General features: G+C 36.7%; 1 protein-coding gene across 1 annotated transcript in view; it reads right to left on the reverse strand.

The window, feature by feature from the left end:
• LOC136876476 (condensin complex subunit 2) overlaps nucleotides 1-17875 on the reverse strand; it is a 184202-nt gene that overhangs the window by 13655 nt on the left and 152672 nt on the right. Inside the window, exon 10 of the mRNA XM_067150472.2 lies at nucleotides 4075-4179. Within this exon, the coding sequence (XP_067006573.2) occupies nucleotides 4075-4179 (105 nt within the window). The remainder of the gene's footprint in view (nucleotides 1-4074; nucleotides 4180-17875) is intronic.

A 17875-nucleotide genomic window follows, 5' to 3' on the forward strand; every position in this document is an offset into this window, starting at 1 on the left:
ATGCCATGCATTTCATAAGACTGCCTGGGATTCGTGGAGCAAAACACTATTCAGAACTGCTTCAATGCAGTGTTTGCGCTGATAACGTCACGCTAGAGGATTTTTCTGAGAGTGAAGAATGGCGCTGAATAGCAACAGAGGTCACTTTTGAAACATGTTGGTGACGGTGCTCCAGTGTGTGAAACTATGAAATACTTGAATAGAAGATGGAAAAAGCCTCAGTGCAGGATGAATGTGATGACGAGCCAGATCCTAAGCCAGTTCCCATGGTGTCAAAAGTGATGGAAGCAATGGACATAGTGAAGCAATACGCGTGTAGTTTCGAAGTTGATGACAAAGTAATTACTTTATTAAATAGCATGGACAGTACCATTTTTAAATTAAAAAACCAAGGAAGCAATCAACTATACAAATTGGTTTCAAAGCAGTGTAAGATGTGAGGTAAGATGTATTATTAGAATTAAAGTTCATATACTGTAATTAATTTTTACACTGTTATTTATTTCCCATGTAAGTTACTGACAAACCTATGTTTATGTTGTGACAGTAGAAGTGCATGTAACTAATTCCTAAGGTCAGCAATTTCATGCACGTCTATGACACGCTTTTTGAAAATTAGTTTTACACCTTGTAGATACAGTATGGCCTTTTTTGGTAGTATGTTTTCCCACTTCTGACGTCCAAATTTCTCAGTCCCTTTGTAAACGTACTAATAAAGTTACATTGTATATTTTAATATGTGCGTCAAGTCTGGCTGGTTACCACGCTACAGTAAAGCAGCCAGTACAGTACAGCCAGTGTCTCAACACAGAGTGCTGGGCGGCAGTAAATAACTAAATTCTGTAAGGAGACTCATGGCTTTGAGCAGAGGAGTTTCCTTAGGTGGGGTGATGGACCCCTCAGTGAAGGAAATGACACTGGAACCAATCAGGCAGCGTCTGACCCCAGGTTAGGGGCAGCTGCAAAAGATGTGTACTCCATGTGAGGAACAGCCTGATCACCTATTGGCAGTAGCTCTCAAATGGCTTTGGGAGTGGCAACCACATCATAATAACAGTCTAAAATGAAAAATATCTTTAAATCAGCCTCGGAAAAGACTAGCGTGTTTCCTGGAAGCGATGCGCAGTTCTTATGCTGGGGGAACTGTGAGAAGTGAGCGACCAGTAGCATCATGCAGGAGGTAATTTTTTTTTTTTGCTATTTGCTTTACGTTGCACCGACACAGATATGTCTTACGGCGACGATGGGATAGGAAAGGCCTAGGAATTGGAAGGAAGTGGCCATGGCCTTAGTTAAGGTACAGCCCCGGCATTTGCCTGGTGTGAAAATGGGAAACCACAGAAAACCATCTTCAGGGCTGCCGACAGTGGGGCTCGAACCCACGATCTCCCGATTAGCAGGAGGTAGTAATCAACCTCATGAAAATTAGTGGAAAGTCAGAAGAGGCAGTTGATTTCATGAAGAAGGAGAACTTCGCTATGAGGGGATTGAATGAAGTGGAGAGGAAAAGGAAAAATTTGAGGAAGGGATAGACATATTACTGGAGTCCAAAAAATAATCAAATAATGGAATGGGGATAATAACCAACAAGATCTTAGATGAGAATGTGGATAAGGTGGACTACATAAGTGACAGAATAATAAAAATACAGTTAGAAAATGGAGTAAAGGATTTCATCCAAGTGTATGCATCCTAGATTGGATGCAAAGAAGAAGATATAGACAAATTCCTGGAGACACTGGAGAGAGAGAAATAAAGGATGTGGAAGTGACTGTCATGGGAGACTTCAATGTAATGGTAGGATGAGACAGACAAGGAATGAAGAATTAACTGAACCTATTGGATGTGGAAAGAGGAATGAAGAGGGAGAGAAGTTAGTGGATTTTTGCACGATAAATGGTTAAAGGGTGGGCAATGCATGGGTCAGAAGGAATAATAAAAAGATTGAACAATATGGATGGGAAACAGAAGGACAAAGACAGTACCTGATTACTTCTTGGTGGAAACAGCAAATCATAGACAGTTGTTGGATGTAATACATTGCCAGAAGTAGATTTTATGGAGACCATAGAGTAGTGGTAGCAAAAACAGTAAAAATGAAAGAAAGAAAGAAAGAAAGAAAGAAAGAAAGGTCCAAAAAATGACTGTTTTTGTTCAACAAAAATTTGGTATATCCTACATTTATACCAATGGGCGGGTCAGTAGAATACAAAACACCGTATCTCCTGCCCGTTGTAAGAGGTGACTAAAAGGGGACCTCAGTTGCTCTTGGCTTGGGTCGGCAACCATGAGACTCCTAGCCGAGTTCGAGATTGCTTTCAATTAGTTGTACCAGACTCTTAACTTTCATCTTTCCTCTCCAAAATCCCTTGGTCAACACTTGTTCCCTATGACCTTGATGGTAAAAAGAGTTGTGAGGCCTGCGATGTCCTATTTTCACACTCTACAGGGACCTTTCTTGTTCTTTTGCAGATGCCCTCACTTTTCGAAGGGTCAGTCCTCTTCCACTTTTTCCCCTCTAATCATTTCTTTTACAGTTTGCTTTACATCGCACTGATACAGACAGGTCTTATGGCAACAAGAGGATAGGAAAGGGCTAGGAGTAGCAAAGAAGCTACTGTGGCCTTAATTAAGGTACAGTCCGGCATTGCCTGGTGTGAAACTGGGAAACCACGGAAAACCAACTTCAGGGCTGCCAGGAGTGGGGTTCGAATCCACTATCTCCTGAATGTGCACTAACTTGTGAATAAAGATGTAAAGCACAACTTTCCTAGAAGCTGTAAAATACTTTTCCAAAAAATATAAAAATGATGTGCTGGTATGCTTGATTATTCTCAATGTGATACAACAGTCCTTCAGGTCAGTAACTCTATATCTAATAAAAATGAAATTAAGTCTGCCTGCCTGCCTTCTGAAATGACATGCCTAAACCAATGGGTGGAACTTCATGAAATTTTGCACAAAATTTTTTACATAACTAATCATGCTTTATTTCAAAAATACTGACCTGAAAATATATTAATTATTTGCAAATAGTCATGTAATATGTTAAAATGGGATGATGTCTATTACTCGTTCAATCACGTCAAAACTACTGGACCAATTGAGCTGAAAAATTGGTGTGGATATACCTTATGCATTCAGTTCAAACAAAGGGTTATTCTGATTTTTCAATAATTAACCATTTCAAAATGGCAGTCATTAATATGTAGGTGTTATTGAACTCACGTTTTATCTGCTGAACACCAAAATAATGGACAAATAGTCCTATCACAAAATAAAGGTAGGACGAGCACTTTCTGGAAGAAAGATCATGCGCATTTTCTTGGCAATTTTAATGGTTCTCCAGGAAATCATGCTTTTAAGCATTAAAAAGCACATGTTCTAGAGATGGTGTCCATTAATATGTAGGTATGTACTGAAGTTGCACAAATCAATCTGCTAAAAACCCAGGACTCATTTCATTACCAGTGACATATATGACAAATCTGTCAGAGATAGGTACAAATGGAAGTTGGTGACATTGTCAACAACTGACCTGTCAATGACGGGTATGTTCTGCTTGTTTTATGACAACATGTTTAGAATTTTATGTCTTTGAGTTTATATATTTGAGTTTTCCTATTTGACCTTTTCAAGTAAAGATCGTTCCATCAGACCTGAGACTAAGGAGCTCACACAACAGAACAGTTAGTCAAATCTACTGTCACTGGAAAAGTTAGGCCTTATTTTAAAGGTGTATTTCTGTAGGCACTGTCCTAAACTACACTGTTTGTTATTAGTCGCAATACGACTTACTTGTCAGAGAAATATGTCAAACAGCAACATTGGAAATATGCGAAGGATTCTGGTAGGTCATGCACCAATCAGGGAACATATAAAAAGTACTTCATTTGATGTCATGTCCATTTCATGTTTATCTGTGAAAAGAAAAGAGAGTTTGTTCTCAGAAGGGTCAGATACTCTGGAGACCGAAGCTTTTGGCAGGCTGCTTTATGTCTACAATCTACCTCAGTTATTTAGTTGTTTTCTTTATGGGAAGGGTTGCAGCTACACAGATATACCACAACATACCTTGTCAGGTTCTTCATGGGCAAGCACTACCCACATTGCTAATTTCAGTTTTTTCATGTCTAGTTTCTTTTCGTTCTGAGCATATGGAATTACAACACGTGGCACCTGAAATGATAAAAACAACATACAGTAATGTAATGGATGGAATAGAATAGTTACAGAAATCAATCAATATAAACTGAAATTCATGAACAGATTTGTTGCCATTGAAAACCAAAGTCAATGTAACAGATTCAATTTCCCATTCTTTCATTAACTCCTTATTCAATGAAGCAAATGTTGCATATTAGTCTCCTCAATGTATGTAGGAAATAATAATAATAATAACAACAACAACAACAACTAGGGATGGGTTCTCAATACTTTTGATACCTCGATATACACAATACTAGCACGGTATCGACACTGAACTATACATCAGAAAATTAGCTCGATTTGTTTTCAATACTTCGGTGCTAGTTCTGCAATTTTTATTTTTATTTTAAAATCACAAAATCATTGAAATGCCGCTAGTAGAACATTTTAAAGTGGTCACAATGACCACGTAAACAGCAGAGATGAAGACTGAGATACGGTCAGGAAGACCCTTTGTTCAATTCCTGCTTATTCATTGCAAACTCAAACATCTAATTACCTCACTGCAAGTCAAGCAAGAAACTGACTAATTAGATGTTGAGTTGAATTTTCTGGGAAGTTCTAACAATAGAGAAATTACCCTTGTTGTGTTGTGGGAAAAATGAAACTCCTCCTAAAAGAAATATTTGACAGATCAACTTACAGTTAGAGCTTTCTGGTGAAAGTACGTCACTTGATTATATTATCGGATCATAAAGTGATCTATTTTGGTATGTTCTTAATTGTCATGTTTGAATGCCAGTGGGGGAGCATCGTCTGCAGGAGATCTGCTGCAGCTGCTAGGAATTTCTTGGCGGCAGGGGTTGGTCCTCATTACCTTAATTTCTGGATTTTTCCCACTTTTTCGTCTGGAGATAATTAGAAATCTCAACGCAGGTAAACAGACAACTTCTTCGGAAAAACCAAATGTAAGGTAAGGCCTAATGAGGTTGACCGCCTGCTGTGAGCATTAGTTCTCCCCTCCCCCCTCCCGACCACTCAACAAACCGATTATTTATTCTTCAGTTGCTACCTCTAAGTGACAGATGATTGTGTATTTCGTTCCGTGGTACCATACCATCTGTATTCTATTTTGTTCAATATGAGTGAAGTGCGGAACTATTTTCAAATAGACCCCCATTGTGATGATAGTGCTATTTGTTGCATTTGTAAAGAGAGTTTTTCATGTGGTGGAAAATCTTACAACACAAGTAACCTAGAAAAAAACATGTCACACCAATGCATAAAATTGCTTTTGCGGAACATCTTAATAAAAAATTCTGCGGAAGTGGAAATTTAACTTCTTTTCTTCAGATTTTTGGATACCTATGTAGGAATAGTCGTGTAATATAGACATACTCATTAAAATAGATCAATTTACAAACTTTATTTTATTTTAGATGTCACCTACTGCAAAGCCTAAGAAATTGCCAAAAATGTGGTACCTGTACAGTAACATTATGCAAGAAAATAATCGTATGTCAGATTCACTGCCAGTTAACAGTTTCCAAGAAGAAATCGCTGCATATCTCAACGAAGATATATATGTATTATGATGATGACGTAATGCCAAGTTAGTAGGTTTGGGCGTCTACTAATAATAATATTAGTACAGCCTTCGTGGCTCAGATGGCAGCGCGTCGGCCTCTCACAGCTGGATACCGTGGTTCAAATCCCGGTCACTCCATGTGATATTTGTGCTGGACAAAGCGGAGACGGGACAGGATTTTCTCCGGGTACTCCAGTTTTCCGTCATCTTTCATTCCAGCAACACTCTCCATTCCCATTTCATAGCATTTATCAGTCATTAATAAAATCACTTTGGGAGTGGCTACCCTATAATACTAATATCCTATATGTGATTCATTCATTACATCCCTGACCTGGTCAATGACTGGAAAACAGGTTGTAGGTTTTCCTTTTCAATAATATTAGTAATAATAATACAATAAAAAAGTATTTTTCTTTTCAGTTTTTGGTTGAAAGTCAGATAAAGTAAAGGTTGCATTCATAAGAAAGTGGGATTTCCTTCAGGGACTAACTGAGACGTTTATAAATTCATCTACATCATCTAAGGAATATTCGGATATTCAAATAAGAGAGGAGAATTATTTAAATACGTGAAAGCCGGGCTGAGTGGCTCAGACTGTTGAGGCCTTCTGACTCCAACTTGGCAGGTTCAATCCTAGCTCAGTCCACTGGTATTTGAAGGTGCTGAAATATGTCTGCCTCATGTTGGTAGATTTACTGGTATGTAGGAAATATGATATTGATGAGTTGTGTATTCGCGATTGGAGAAAGAAGAAAAATGTGCTATTAACATGTAGTGGTGATCGTTTAGAGCTTTTCGTGGACTGAGTGTACAGTTTCCAGAAATTGAAAAAATACTTCATAAATATGCGACAGAAACGTTAAAAATTAAATAATTGAAACAGGGGTTCAACCTATTCAATACATAAAAGAAAGGAATGTAGTGATTACATTCTTATTTAATAGTGTTTAGAAATGGGACCGGTTTCGACCCTAGTCCAGGTCATCGTCAGCCGTTCAAAACATAAAAAACAAGAAAAACAATGCATGTGAAAAAGGATAAGTGAACTCTGGATCGGTATAAGATGAAATATAAATTGATGATGGGAGTAGAAATTGTGAGTCACTTAAAATAAAACAGTACATAATATTATGAAAGGTAGTACGGTACACGCAACGATAAGTAAAGTCACTCAATGTTTATGAATAGTGGAGAACGGTCAAATGGGTCAGTTTTTACACTCTGTCAGGTACAAAGTCACAACACTATCGAACAACATATGAAGATCCATAAATATTTTGAAGTCGCAGACGAATAGATTTACAGAAGCAAACTGCCAGCTCTCGGTGATCAGCGCGGCACATCCAAGGTCATGCGCTGTGGTCTCGAACGCCAAAGTAGAAAGGAGAATATCCTGAAGGTCCAGTATTTGCCTCGGTTGCGGGAAGTTAAGTACGTATATATAGAAATATACAACGCAATTCAGTATAATTGAATGAGTAATTGTGCTCCTGCTGAGTTCTTGGAAAACAGTTGACTTGAAAAAACAAATGTAAAGAGGAAAAAATGTAGTAAAAAGCGCAATATCGGAAAACAAATGAAAACATATATGCGCAGTGCGCTATTTTTTAAAATGAAAATATTTAGGTCATGATTGAAGTAGTCGAAGTTGGCGCAAGACAAGAGTTAAAATTTGAATGAGGAGAACCGAAATGAAGGTAGTGGGTTTTTTTTTTAATAATAGAAAAGGTAGAATAGATTAATACCGGTAGAGGAAGAGTGATAGTGAAATAAGAGAAGAATAAAGGAAATTGAAGATAAATGGTGTTGAAGAAGGATAAGATAGGGAAATGAAAGAAGGGTAGTTTAGGGTGGGTTAGGAGGGTGGGTTATTGGAGGTAGAAAATGTGGGTGGGAACTTTGTAAGGCATGGAAAATAGAATTGGGGTTTTGGAATTTGGAATTTTTGAGAAGAAGAATTAGGAAGTCGAAAAGGATGTTGGGTTTTTCAGAAATGTCGTTTAAATTGAAATTAGGGTTGAAGTACTAGTCAAGGTGGATAAAGCAATTTTCAGTTATGTTTAAGAGGGGGCCTTTGTTAATGATTTTAAGTATTTTCATGTCATTTTCAATACTGGTGAAACTATGCTTTGAGTCTTGTATGTGCTGTCCTATGGCAGAGAATCTGTTGTATTTAATGGCGTTGACATGTTCAGAGTACCTGATATTGGAGTTGCGGCCAGTTTGTCCGACGTAGGAGGAATTACAGTTGTTGCATTTGAATCTGTATACACCAGATTTAGAAAAAGCATTAGATTTATTTAGAGATTTAGAGTTGTGTAAGATATCAAGATTTCTATTGTTAGTTCTAAAAGAAATTTTCATGTAATGTTTTTTAAAAATATTAGTTATTTTATAAGCATCCTGAGTGAAAGTGAAGGTGGAAAAAGCAGTTGGTTTTATTGTGTCTTTGGATAAAGTGGTATTTGGACGGTGTTTGAATTTATTGATGATGCGGTTTATGAAGGAGTTGTTAAAGCCATTGAATTTAGCAATGTTGCGGATGGTGTTTAATTCGTTATTTAAATCTTTTTTGGACATAGGGGTGTTGAAGGCACGAAAAATTAAGCTGTTATAAGTGGCACGTTTATGAGCTTGAGAGTGCGAAGAATCTTGTCGTATTGTGGTTGCTGTTTGGGTTGGTTTTCTGAAAATTTTGTAAGATAAAGAAGAAGGATGTCTAGTGATAGTTAGGTCTAGAAAATTAAGAGTTTGGTTGTGTTCTGATTCGAGGGTGAATATAATGTTAGAGTCTAAGTTGTTGAGATGAAGAAGTGTAGAGGCTGCGTTGGTTGATTCTTCATTTAAGATTACTAATGTGTCGTCGACATATCTGGCCCAAAAGAGGATGTTGGAGAAATTATTATTATTATTAATTTTTGTGTTTTCTAAGAAGTCGAGGTAAATATCAGCAAGAATGCCAGAGGCTGGTGAGCCCATAGCCAAGCCATCTTGTTGATAAATGGTGTTGTCAAAGGTAAAATAATTATTGTTAAGAACTAATTTTAAAATAGACATGAAGTCTTGAATATCAAGTTTACTTATGTTACTGAATTTGTTTAGGTTGTTGTTTATAATGGGGAATAATTTTGAAATTGGAATACTAGGGTACATGTTAACAATGTCAAAAGAATGGAGAGAGAAATTTGGATGGATTTCAAAATTCTTTAATTTGTTGATTAGATCAGAAGTGTTCTTGATAGATTTGTTGGATAAAAATCGATAATTTTTTAGTAAAAATGCTTGGATGAATTTAGAAGTGTTGTATAGGGGACTGGGTCTGTAACTGATAATAGGATGGATGGGAATGTTAGTTTTGTGAATTTTAGGGAGGGCTTTGGCAGTGGGTAGTCCTGGGTTCATGTTTATTAATTTAGTTTTTTCTTGATCTGTGAGGAGAAAGGAAGCGTTTTTTTAAAGTATGTTTGAGTAGGCGTTGGATTTTTGTGGTTGGGTCTTTTTTTACTATAGAAAAAGAAGGGTCACTGAAAAAAATTTTGGTTTTATCTAAGTAGTCAGTTTTTTCCATTATGACAGTAGTGTTGCCTTTATCAGACAGAAAGGCGGGAATTGGGATATGGTGTGTCAACCGAGATGTGTCGACTAAAGATCACAAAGGAACTTTCATCAGAAGGGTTTAAAGTAAGTCGAGGATGGGTTTGTAATTCTTATAAAAGAAATGAGTTGAGCGTCATTTCTTTTATAAAAATTTCACAGCGTCTTTCTGGTGCCTACGATGAGAAGTTATTGTCATTTCAGCATCACATAATTCGGTTGCGGAAGGAAAATGCATATTTGCTTTCCCAAACTGGCAATGCAGATCAGACGCCATTCTACTTTGAAATGCTAGTGGAGAGGACTGTGAATGTTAAGGGTGCAAAAAGTGTTACCATTGGAATAGGTGGTAATGAAAAACAACGGTGTACGGTAATGTTGTGCATTCTCACCGATGGAAACAAATTGCCGCCATACGTTGTTCTCAAGCGAAAGACGCTTCCTAAAAAACTACCCGCTGGTGTTATCGTCAGATCTCAGAAACTCCGTCTGGATGGACAATTCACTTGTGGAAGACTGGGTAAAGTGTGTATGGCAACGTCGCCCAGTTGCATTATTGGGACAGTGCAGCTTGCTTGTTCTCGTCAGTTACTGTGGCCACACAACAGACACTGTGAAGAAACATATCAAGGATGGGAAAACCGACCTAGCAGTCATTCCGGGCGGGATGGTGTCTATGCTACAGCCGCTGGATGTCTGTGAATCGTCCATTTAAAACAGCCTTGAAACAGTTCTATACAGAATGGATGGTGGCTGATAATCACACACTGACGCCAACTGGTTGCATTCAGCACCCGGAAATTCAGCTACTGTGTACGTGGATTTTGACAGCATGGAATCGTATCCCTGGATAACTCATACGGAAGAGCTTCAGGAAATGTAGCATTTCTAATGCTATGGATGGCAGTGATGACATCTTGTGGACAGGTGATGGTGATGAAATTTCCAAAGTTGGTACTGATGGTGATGATGATGATGATGATGAATGAACTCGTTGGATATCATTCTGGAAATGTTTGTTTAGGTACTTTTATTTGTATTTTCGAATCATTTGATGTGTGTCAGTAAAGACTGTAAATAATTTTGACTTAATTTTTTTAAAAAAATATGTTCTTTCAAAATAAGGGTGCGGGTCTTATTTGGTGGCGGGTGGTATTCGAGATTATACCGAACCCATAATTCTACCATGATAAATATTGCAGAGAAATAGTGCAACTACAAACAACTATTGGTGCAGCCATATATTTTTATTGCGAGATTATCTCACTCTTCATGGCGTGAGAAGACCGTGGGTTCGCACTCACCGTGGCAAGCAAGCCATCCGCTCATAAAATGTCAGGGTACTTCGGCTGACTTCGAGCATTAAATAATTAACAATCTATAATAAACCTTCACAACGAGAGATTTTGGCAATATTAGTAATCAAGGAATAAAGAATTGAAATTTGTAACAAATATTAAATTAAGATGGAATCCGCAGGGTGGAAATGAATGTAATTAAGTTTGGAGAAAAGTTGCCTTCTGTATCGGCAGATTAGCGGCACGTGCCAAGGTCAAGCCTTCAAAAAGCGTGCAAAGTCGCATGCATGAAATTAATTAATTACACCCATTGCAAGTATGCGAAAAATATGATTGATTGATGCTTGTTGTTTAAAGGGGACTAACATCTAGGTCATCGGCCCCTAATGGTATGAAATGAGACGAAATTAAATGAGAAATTTACAACCCAAAATCCACCTTTCCAATACTTATCTTTCCTATATTTATGAAATAAACATTACAACAGGCTTTGTAAGATGGGACATGTTTCGCTTAACAGTAGTAAGCATCATCAGCCGAAAATAAATCTTAGCCTAAAGTTAGGTCAGGGCCCTGAACCTAGTGTCCTTAACATATATGGGACCCTAAGAATCAACATTGATATTTATAAAATGAAAATAGGCTTAAAACTAGTGTGAAAAAACATGGAATGTTACAACATGGCTAAGAGAAAAAACACAATCGAGTTGAGACAGAGGATAAGAACAGAAAGTAGGCTATAATACAGAGCTGGTAGTGAAATAATTAAAACCATTAGGATATCATTGTTACCAGTCAGTCAATCAGAATGTCCAAACATAAAAACAAGCGTGAAAATATATAAGAGTGTTCATCATGGCTGAGTTAGAAAAAACACGTAATCGTGTTGCCAGAGGTAAAAACATAAGGTACAACATAGAGTTGGCAGTGTAGTATCAAACTCATGGCTGCCAGTCAGTTAATAAGAATGTTCATATATAACAAAACATAATGGTTATATTCTTTTAAGTGAAGAAATAATTAAATCCCACTCTTGTATAGATACGTGAGAACGGGCGAGAGAAATCATATGTTGCAGCAGACATGGAGTAGTAACACTTCAAACAGGATTGATCATGCCTGAAGCCGCTTCATTTTTGCTGGGAGTTCAAGATTAAAACGGAAAAAATAAGATGCCAAGTGCGTGAACTGAAATCTGAAAATGGAAAAAGGAAAAAGATGTACTGGGGCCTTGAAAATAGGGTGTTCAGAATGGGAGACTAAGATCGCTTACCTCTTATGTTGGATGAGCGTTGAGCAGAGACATTAGCCGTTCAAGGAGGTCTGTTAAATTTATGCCCGTTGCTGCGTGTGTTGTATCTGTGTGCTTGCCTAGGCAAAGAGTAAGTTGGGACGGGAGGGGTAGGCGCAACAATGAGAGTGCTGGAAGCTGGTGGCGGAGCTGTATTATGGGGAGGGGGTAAGGTGGAATCTGTTATGATGACTGGAGGGGTATTTAAAGGTTTATAATTGAAGATTTTTGTGAAATTGTTATGATTTATATTAAGATTAGTAAGTAAATTGGGGACTTGTTCAATTAATGGGCTGTTGTTCTCAGGAACGTCATTCAAATTATTATTATTATTAAAATGTTGATCCAAGAAAATGTACGTATTTTCCAATTCAGTCATTAAGCTGCTTTTATTTACATATTTTATAATGTGGAGGTCCTGTTCAATTGTAGAATAATTGTGGCTGGAATCTCTCATGTGGTTACTCATGGCAGAGTACTTTTTATGCTTTAAGGCATTATAATGTTCCAAGTATCTAGTTCTAAAGCTGCGGCCAGTTTGTCCGATATAAGAAAATTCACACTGGGGGCATTTGAGTCTGTAAATACCAGAGTTTGAAAATTTGTCTTGAGAAGTATTTACCAAGTTGGAATTAAAGAATATATTCCGATTAGTGTTGCGAGTTCGGTAGACAATTCTGATGTTATGCTTCTTAAATGGGTTAGTAATGCTGTATATGGCGGGGTTAGTGAAGGTGAAAGTGGCAGTGTTTATTATTTTGGGCTTATCTGGAATTAAATTTGTAGTATTTTTTGATTTTATTTCACCAATAATCTTATTGATCAGGTTAGGTTTATAGCCGTTAAGTTTTGCAAGCTCTTTTATATATTCAAACTCTTTTTTTCGGTTAGAAGGGGATAGTGGAATATTTAAAGCTCGATGAACTAAACTGTAGAAAGTTGCTTGTTTATGAGATTGAGGGTGTAACGACTCATTCTTTATTGTCAAAGGAGCAGCGGAGGGCTTTCTGTAAATTTGGAAAATAAAATTATCACTGGCTCTGGTCAAGGTTAAGTCCAGGAAGTTTAAAGACCTGTTGACTTCGTCTTCCTTAGTGAACCTGATATTGTGGTCAAGGTCATTAAGGGTCTTTAAAATGTTATCACTATTATTGCGATGTGTGTCAATGATGGCAAATGTGTCATCGATGTATCTTAGCCAAAGCTGTAGACCATTGATTTTATTGATTATCTTGTTAGTCTCGAGGTGATCCATAAAAAAGTTAGCAAGGATTACAGATATCGGGTTGCCCATCGCTAGTCCCTTCTGTTGGTAAATTTTGTTATTGAATGTAAAGAAGTTAATGTTTACTACAAATTTTAGCAAGTTGATCAGTTCATCTATTTCACATTTGCTTATAGTGTTATGTTTCAGAAGGTTAGTTTCTATTAAACTAATGGTTTCTTTTACTGGTATACTAGTATACATATTGGTGACATCATACGAAACCATGACGTGATTGTCATGTAACTTGAATTTAGAAAGTTTATTACAAAAATCATCTGGATTTTTGACATAGGCTTCATTATTGAACTTATAATGGCTATTTAAAAAATGGTGTAAAAATTTAGAAACCTTGTAGGTGGGACTATTTCGACAGTTTATAATAGGGCGCATTGGTACATCTTTTTTATGGATTTTTGGTAAGGCTTTAGCAATAGGTAACCTGGGATTCATAATGGTGAGTTTTTGTTGTTCATGCTCTTGAAAGAGAAAAGATGAATTTTTCAGCAAGTTCTTTAAACCAAACTGGATTTAAGTGGGATCCTTGTCAATTAGTTTGTAGTTATTGGCGGAAAAGAAATCTTCAGTTTTACTAATATACTCATTTTTGTTCAATAATACAGTAGTAGAGCCTTTGTTGGCTTTTGTGACTATTACATTATTGTTCCTGATTTTGTTCTTTACTTCAATTATTTGCTTGTTAAGATTTAATGAGGGCTTGGAATTTATTTCACTGGTTAGTAACGTGAGCTTCTTTTTAATTTCGTATTTAACATAATTACGGTGTTCTATAGGAAGTTTTGAAATATTTGATTCGATTTCGGCAATGTTGGTCACCAGATCATCAATTTTATTGGGGTTGGGCCAGTTGAATTTGAAACCCTTGTTCAAAAGATCCATTTCACTGTTTGAAAAGTTAGTGTTGGATAAATTTACAGTGTTTGGAACAACTCTGATTTGAGGAGAGGGTGTTCCCGTGGTTTTGAAAGATTTGACGGATTTAGTTTTTGATTCTTTAAGAAAAGTCATTTTTTTTGTCTAAAACTTCTTGTTTTTTATTTGCCGCGATTGACACCTTGTTGTTAGCAAATTTAGAAAAGGAGTCCCATTCTAAAGGCGACATGTTGGACGAAGTTTTTAGATAAACTTTGTAAAGCTGCAAGTTCAGGAGTGATTTTTTCCTGTAGAGTGTTTTGATTTCATTTTTCAGCCAAATGGAATTAACTTTTTCTTGGGTGGGTTGTATATTTGGGGATGAAATGTTCTTTCATTGTAAACGTTGCAAGAATCTGGGAACCCATCCATATCTTAAGCACTCCTTTAAAAACGTAATGTCCCTGGAAATTCTAGTGACCTTAACTTTGAGGTTAAGATATATATTCTTTGCTTTTGCCTGGTTGGTGGTTACATTACAAGTAATAAATCTCATTGTAGACCGTACTGGACATCAGATATGAACATTAAAACAAGAATAATAGTTAACACCACCTTTCCAATCCTTATCTTTCCTATATTTAGGAAATAAACATTACAAAAGGCTGATGATGCTTACTACTGTTAAGCGAAACATGTCCCATCTTACAACGCCTGTTGTAATGTTTATTTCCTAAATATAGGAAAGATAAGTATTGGAAAGGTGGTGTTAACTATTATTCTTGTTTTAATGTTCATATCCGATGTCCAATACGGTCTACAATGAGATTTATTACTTGTAACCCAAAATCCTCCAATGACCACAATTCAAAATGTGAGGATGAAGAGTGAATGGATGGATGGATATGAATTATGAATGAATGTAGAGAGACTGTAGGGTTTCATATGAGTGATTCATAAAACAAGTGTTAATTTTTGAGCCACATTCAACTTATGAATTTCAATTCAATATTTTAAATGGACTTTAGGCATCAATCTAGACAAACTGTAGGATTCATATGAGAGTGATTATTGAGAATAAGTGTTGATTTTGAACATTTTAAAGACTCATGAAAACACATTCGACGTATGCAATTTATGAAAGGATAAATTTATGTTCAACTTTATCTGAATCAGAGGCTTTCTGGATTTTTATTTTGAGTTGATCATATCAATGAAAGGATACATTTTCAAGATAATTTTAAGAGTTTAAATGCGAGATAAGAAGAGGGTTATTTTTCGTCAAGATTTTGAATAAATTTCATTAGGAAAAATAACATCTATTATTTCGCCCTGCGAAATCCCTTCTCTGTATCGGCTCCTAAGTACCGCACACTACCTGATACCTTTCCCATGCTCAAAAACCCAACAACTTTTCCTGGTACAGTATGTAAGATGCAACATCTGTTCTGGTCTCAATAATATAATCGTATACGATAATACTATTTCACACCCTGGAGGAGCTGTCCTGATCAGATCATGAGTCTTAAGTTGATAATGGACTATAACAGGAGAAGAAACAAAGATATGGTGATAATATTTGTAGATTTCTAGAAAGCTTATGATTGTATCCATAGAGAAGCACTGTTTAAAATTTTAAGACACCTTGGACTACATCCCAAATTAATAAACATGATAAAATTGACTCACTAACACCAAATCAAAATTGAAATTAAAAATGGACTACGGCAGGGAGATGGGCTCTCACCACTAATATTTAATTGTGCTCTAGAAATGGTAATGAGGGAATGGTTTAGAAAATGTCACCCAAAAATAAAGATTGGCTGAAAAATCAAAACAAATTGCCTGGGATTCGCTGACGATTTAGCATTACTAGCAGTGGACATAAAAGAAGCCAAAACCCAGATATCAGAACCTCAAAACACTGCAAATAAAATTGGCCTCAAAATATCATTTGAAAAAATAGAAATTATGACCAAAAAACCAACACAACTAAAAGAAGTTACCATAAATGGTAATAAAATCAAAATAGTAATTAAATTTAAATATCTTGGAGAAGTAATAACACATAACCTAAATGAAAAAATCTCAATCCAAGCACGAACAAATAGATTGGCTAAAGCACAAAAATTAACATGGGATATCTACAAAAAGAAATGTCTATCAATAAATGCAAAAATAAAACACTACAACACAGTTATAAAACCGGAAGCTACATATGCAGCAGAAACACTTTTTCACCTGAATAAACAATCAAAGACCGACAGACTTCAGAAAATTGAAAGGAGGATTGGAAGAACCTGCATCAACAAAAAAGATGGAGAGTGGCGGATAATACCTAACAAAGTCATGTACAAAGAGCTTGAACCCATTACAGATATTATGCATAAGAGGAGACTGGGATTCTTTGGACATATGAGGATGCAGGATTCGAGACTTCTGAAACAACTAGTATAACACAATCTCGTCTCAAAAATACCACAACAGGATGTAAATTGATAAGAGAAGTAAGAGAGGATCTGAAGGAAATAGGCCTTACAACAGAAGACACCATAAATAAGATAAAAATGAATACAAAACTCAAGAATACAAACATCCGCTTTACCCTTACACGAAACAAACCAACAACACGCATATTTTCAACTGAGGAAAGGGCTCGAAGATCGGAGCGTCTGAAGAAGTACAGGGAGGACCGCAACGCCCGAACAATCCCTTCAAAGAGACCTGAACGATGGACTGACTAAAGTGATCCTATGTGGTCATAAATGAAGAAGATGATGATGAAAATACTAAAATTGTGTTACTTAAGAAGGAGCAGTTTCGATTTCTGCCTGAAAGCTCAGTGACTATACAGTGCCCTGAGGGAAGTGCCGAAAACCTGTTCGTTGATACACTCAAAAATGGTAAAAAAACTAAAATAAAAAATAAACGTCTAACCCTGGACATAAAGTAGACGTTAGGCAAGTACGAACATTTGACGAAACTCGTTCCGTCTTCAAGTAGAGCTGTCGAAATGTGCTCTTTCTCCTTCCTATTGTTGTGGACACACTCTGCTTTATGACTGCGATTCTCGAAACAATACCACCCAAATGCAATGCTATGATGGTCCTTTATGAAAGTTCACCGCCGACTGCTTTTCTGGTATAGTACTTCCTTAAATTACCGCAATAACGGGACGTTAACACCAAGATCCGTAAGTATGCCGTAGCCATCCTTTCGTGAGATACAGTTTCTTGAAAAACTGCGTGATCAAGGATTTAGCGTTGATGGGACTGAAATATCTCGACGGTTGATACTGGAAATTGTTTCTTTGAGGAACGGATAATGCGGGATTTTTACGTGATTTAATTAGGATGCTCACGGTATCATGTAATTTGAATGAATAATACAGGAAAACTTAGTTTCCGGGAATGTATAATTGAGGGTCTACTGTAATTATCTTGTTGTAAGAGTAACCAGTAGTATTCTCATCATCGGCTAGTATGAATTTGAGTGTTTCCTGTATTTTATTACATGTTCCAGTGGTTTTACAGTATTACTCAGCTTCTATGTTCCCGTATTCAACATTTTCCTGTCTTTTACAACATTTTTTTTTTGTTGAGCCCCTCACATTTGCGATGTTTACAATGTATTAAAATCTTCAAATTAATGTCTGCGACATAGTATGCTTCCTAACATCTACGCCATGGGCCCTAACTAATGGCTTCATTCTATGAATATGACTCCTGCTGTTGTCAGTTTAGTCTTCGATTTGCTGTGTTGTTCAATGATGGCCTCTGTGGCTTCACGACTTCCTAACTTCTCCGTATACCAAT

Source organism: Anabrus simplex, chromosome 1, assembly GCF_040414725.1.
Source record: "Anabrus simplex isolate iqAnaSimp1 chromosome 1, ASM4041472v1, whole genome shotgun sequence".
Lineage (NCBI taxonomy): Eukaryota > Metazoa > Arthropoda > Insecta > Orthoptera > Tettigoniidae > Anabrus > Anabrus simplex.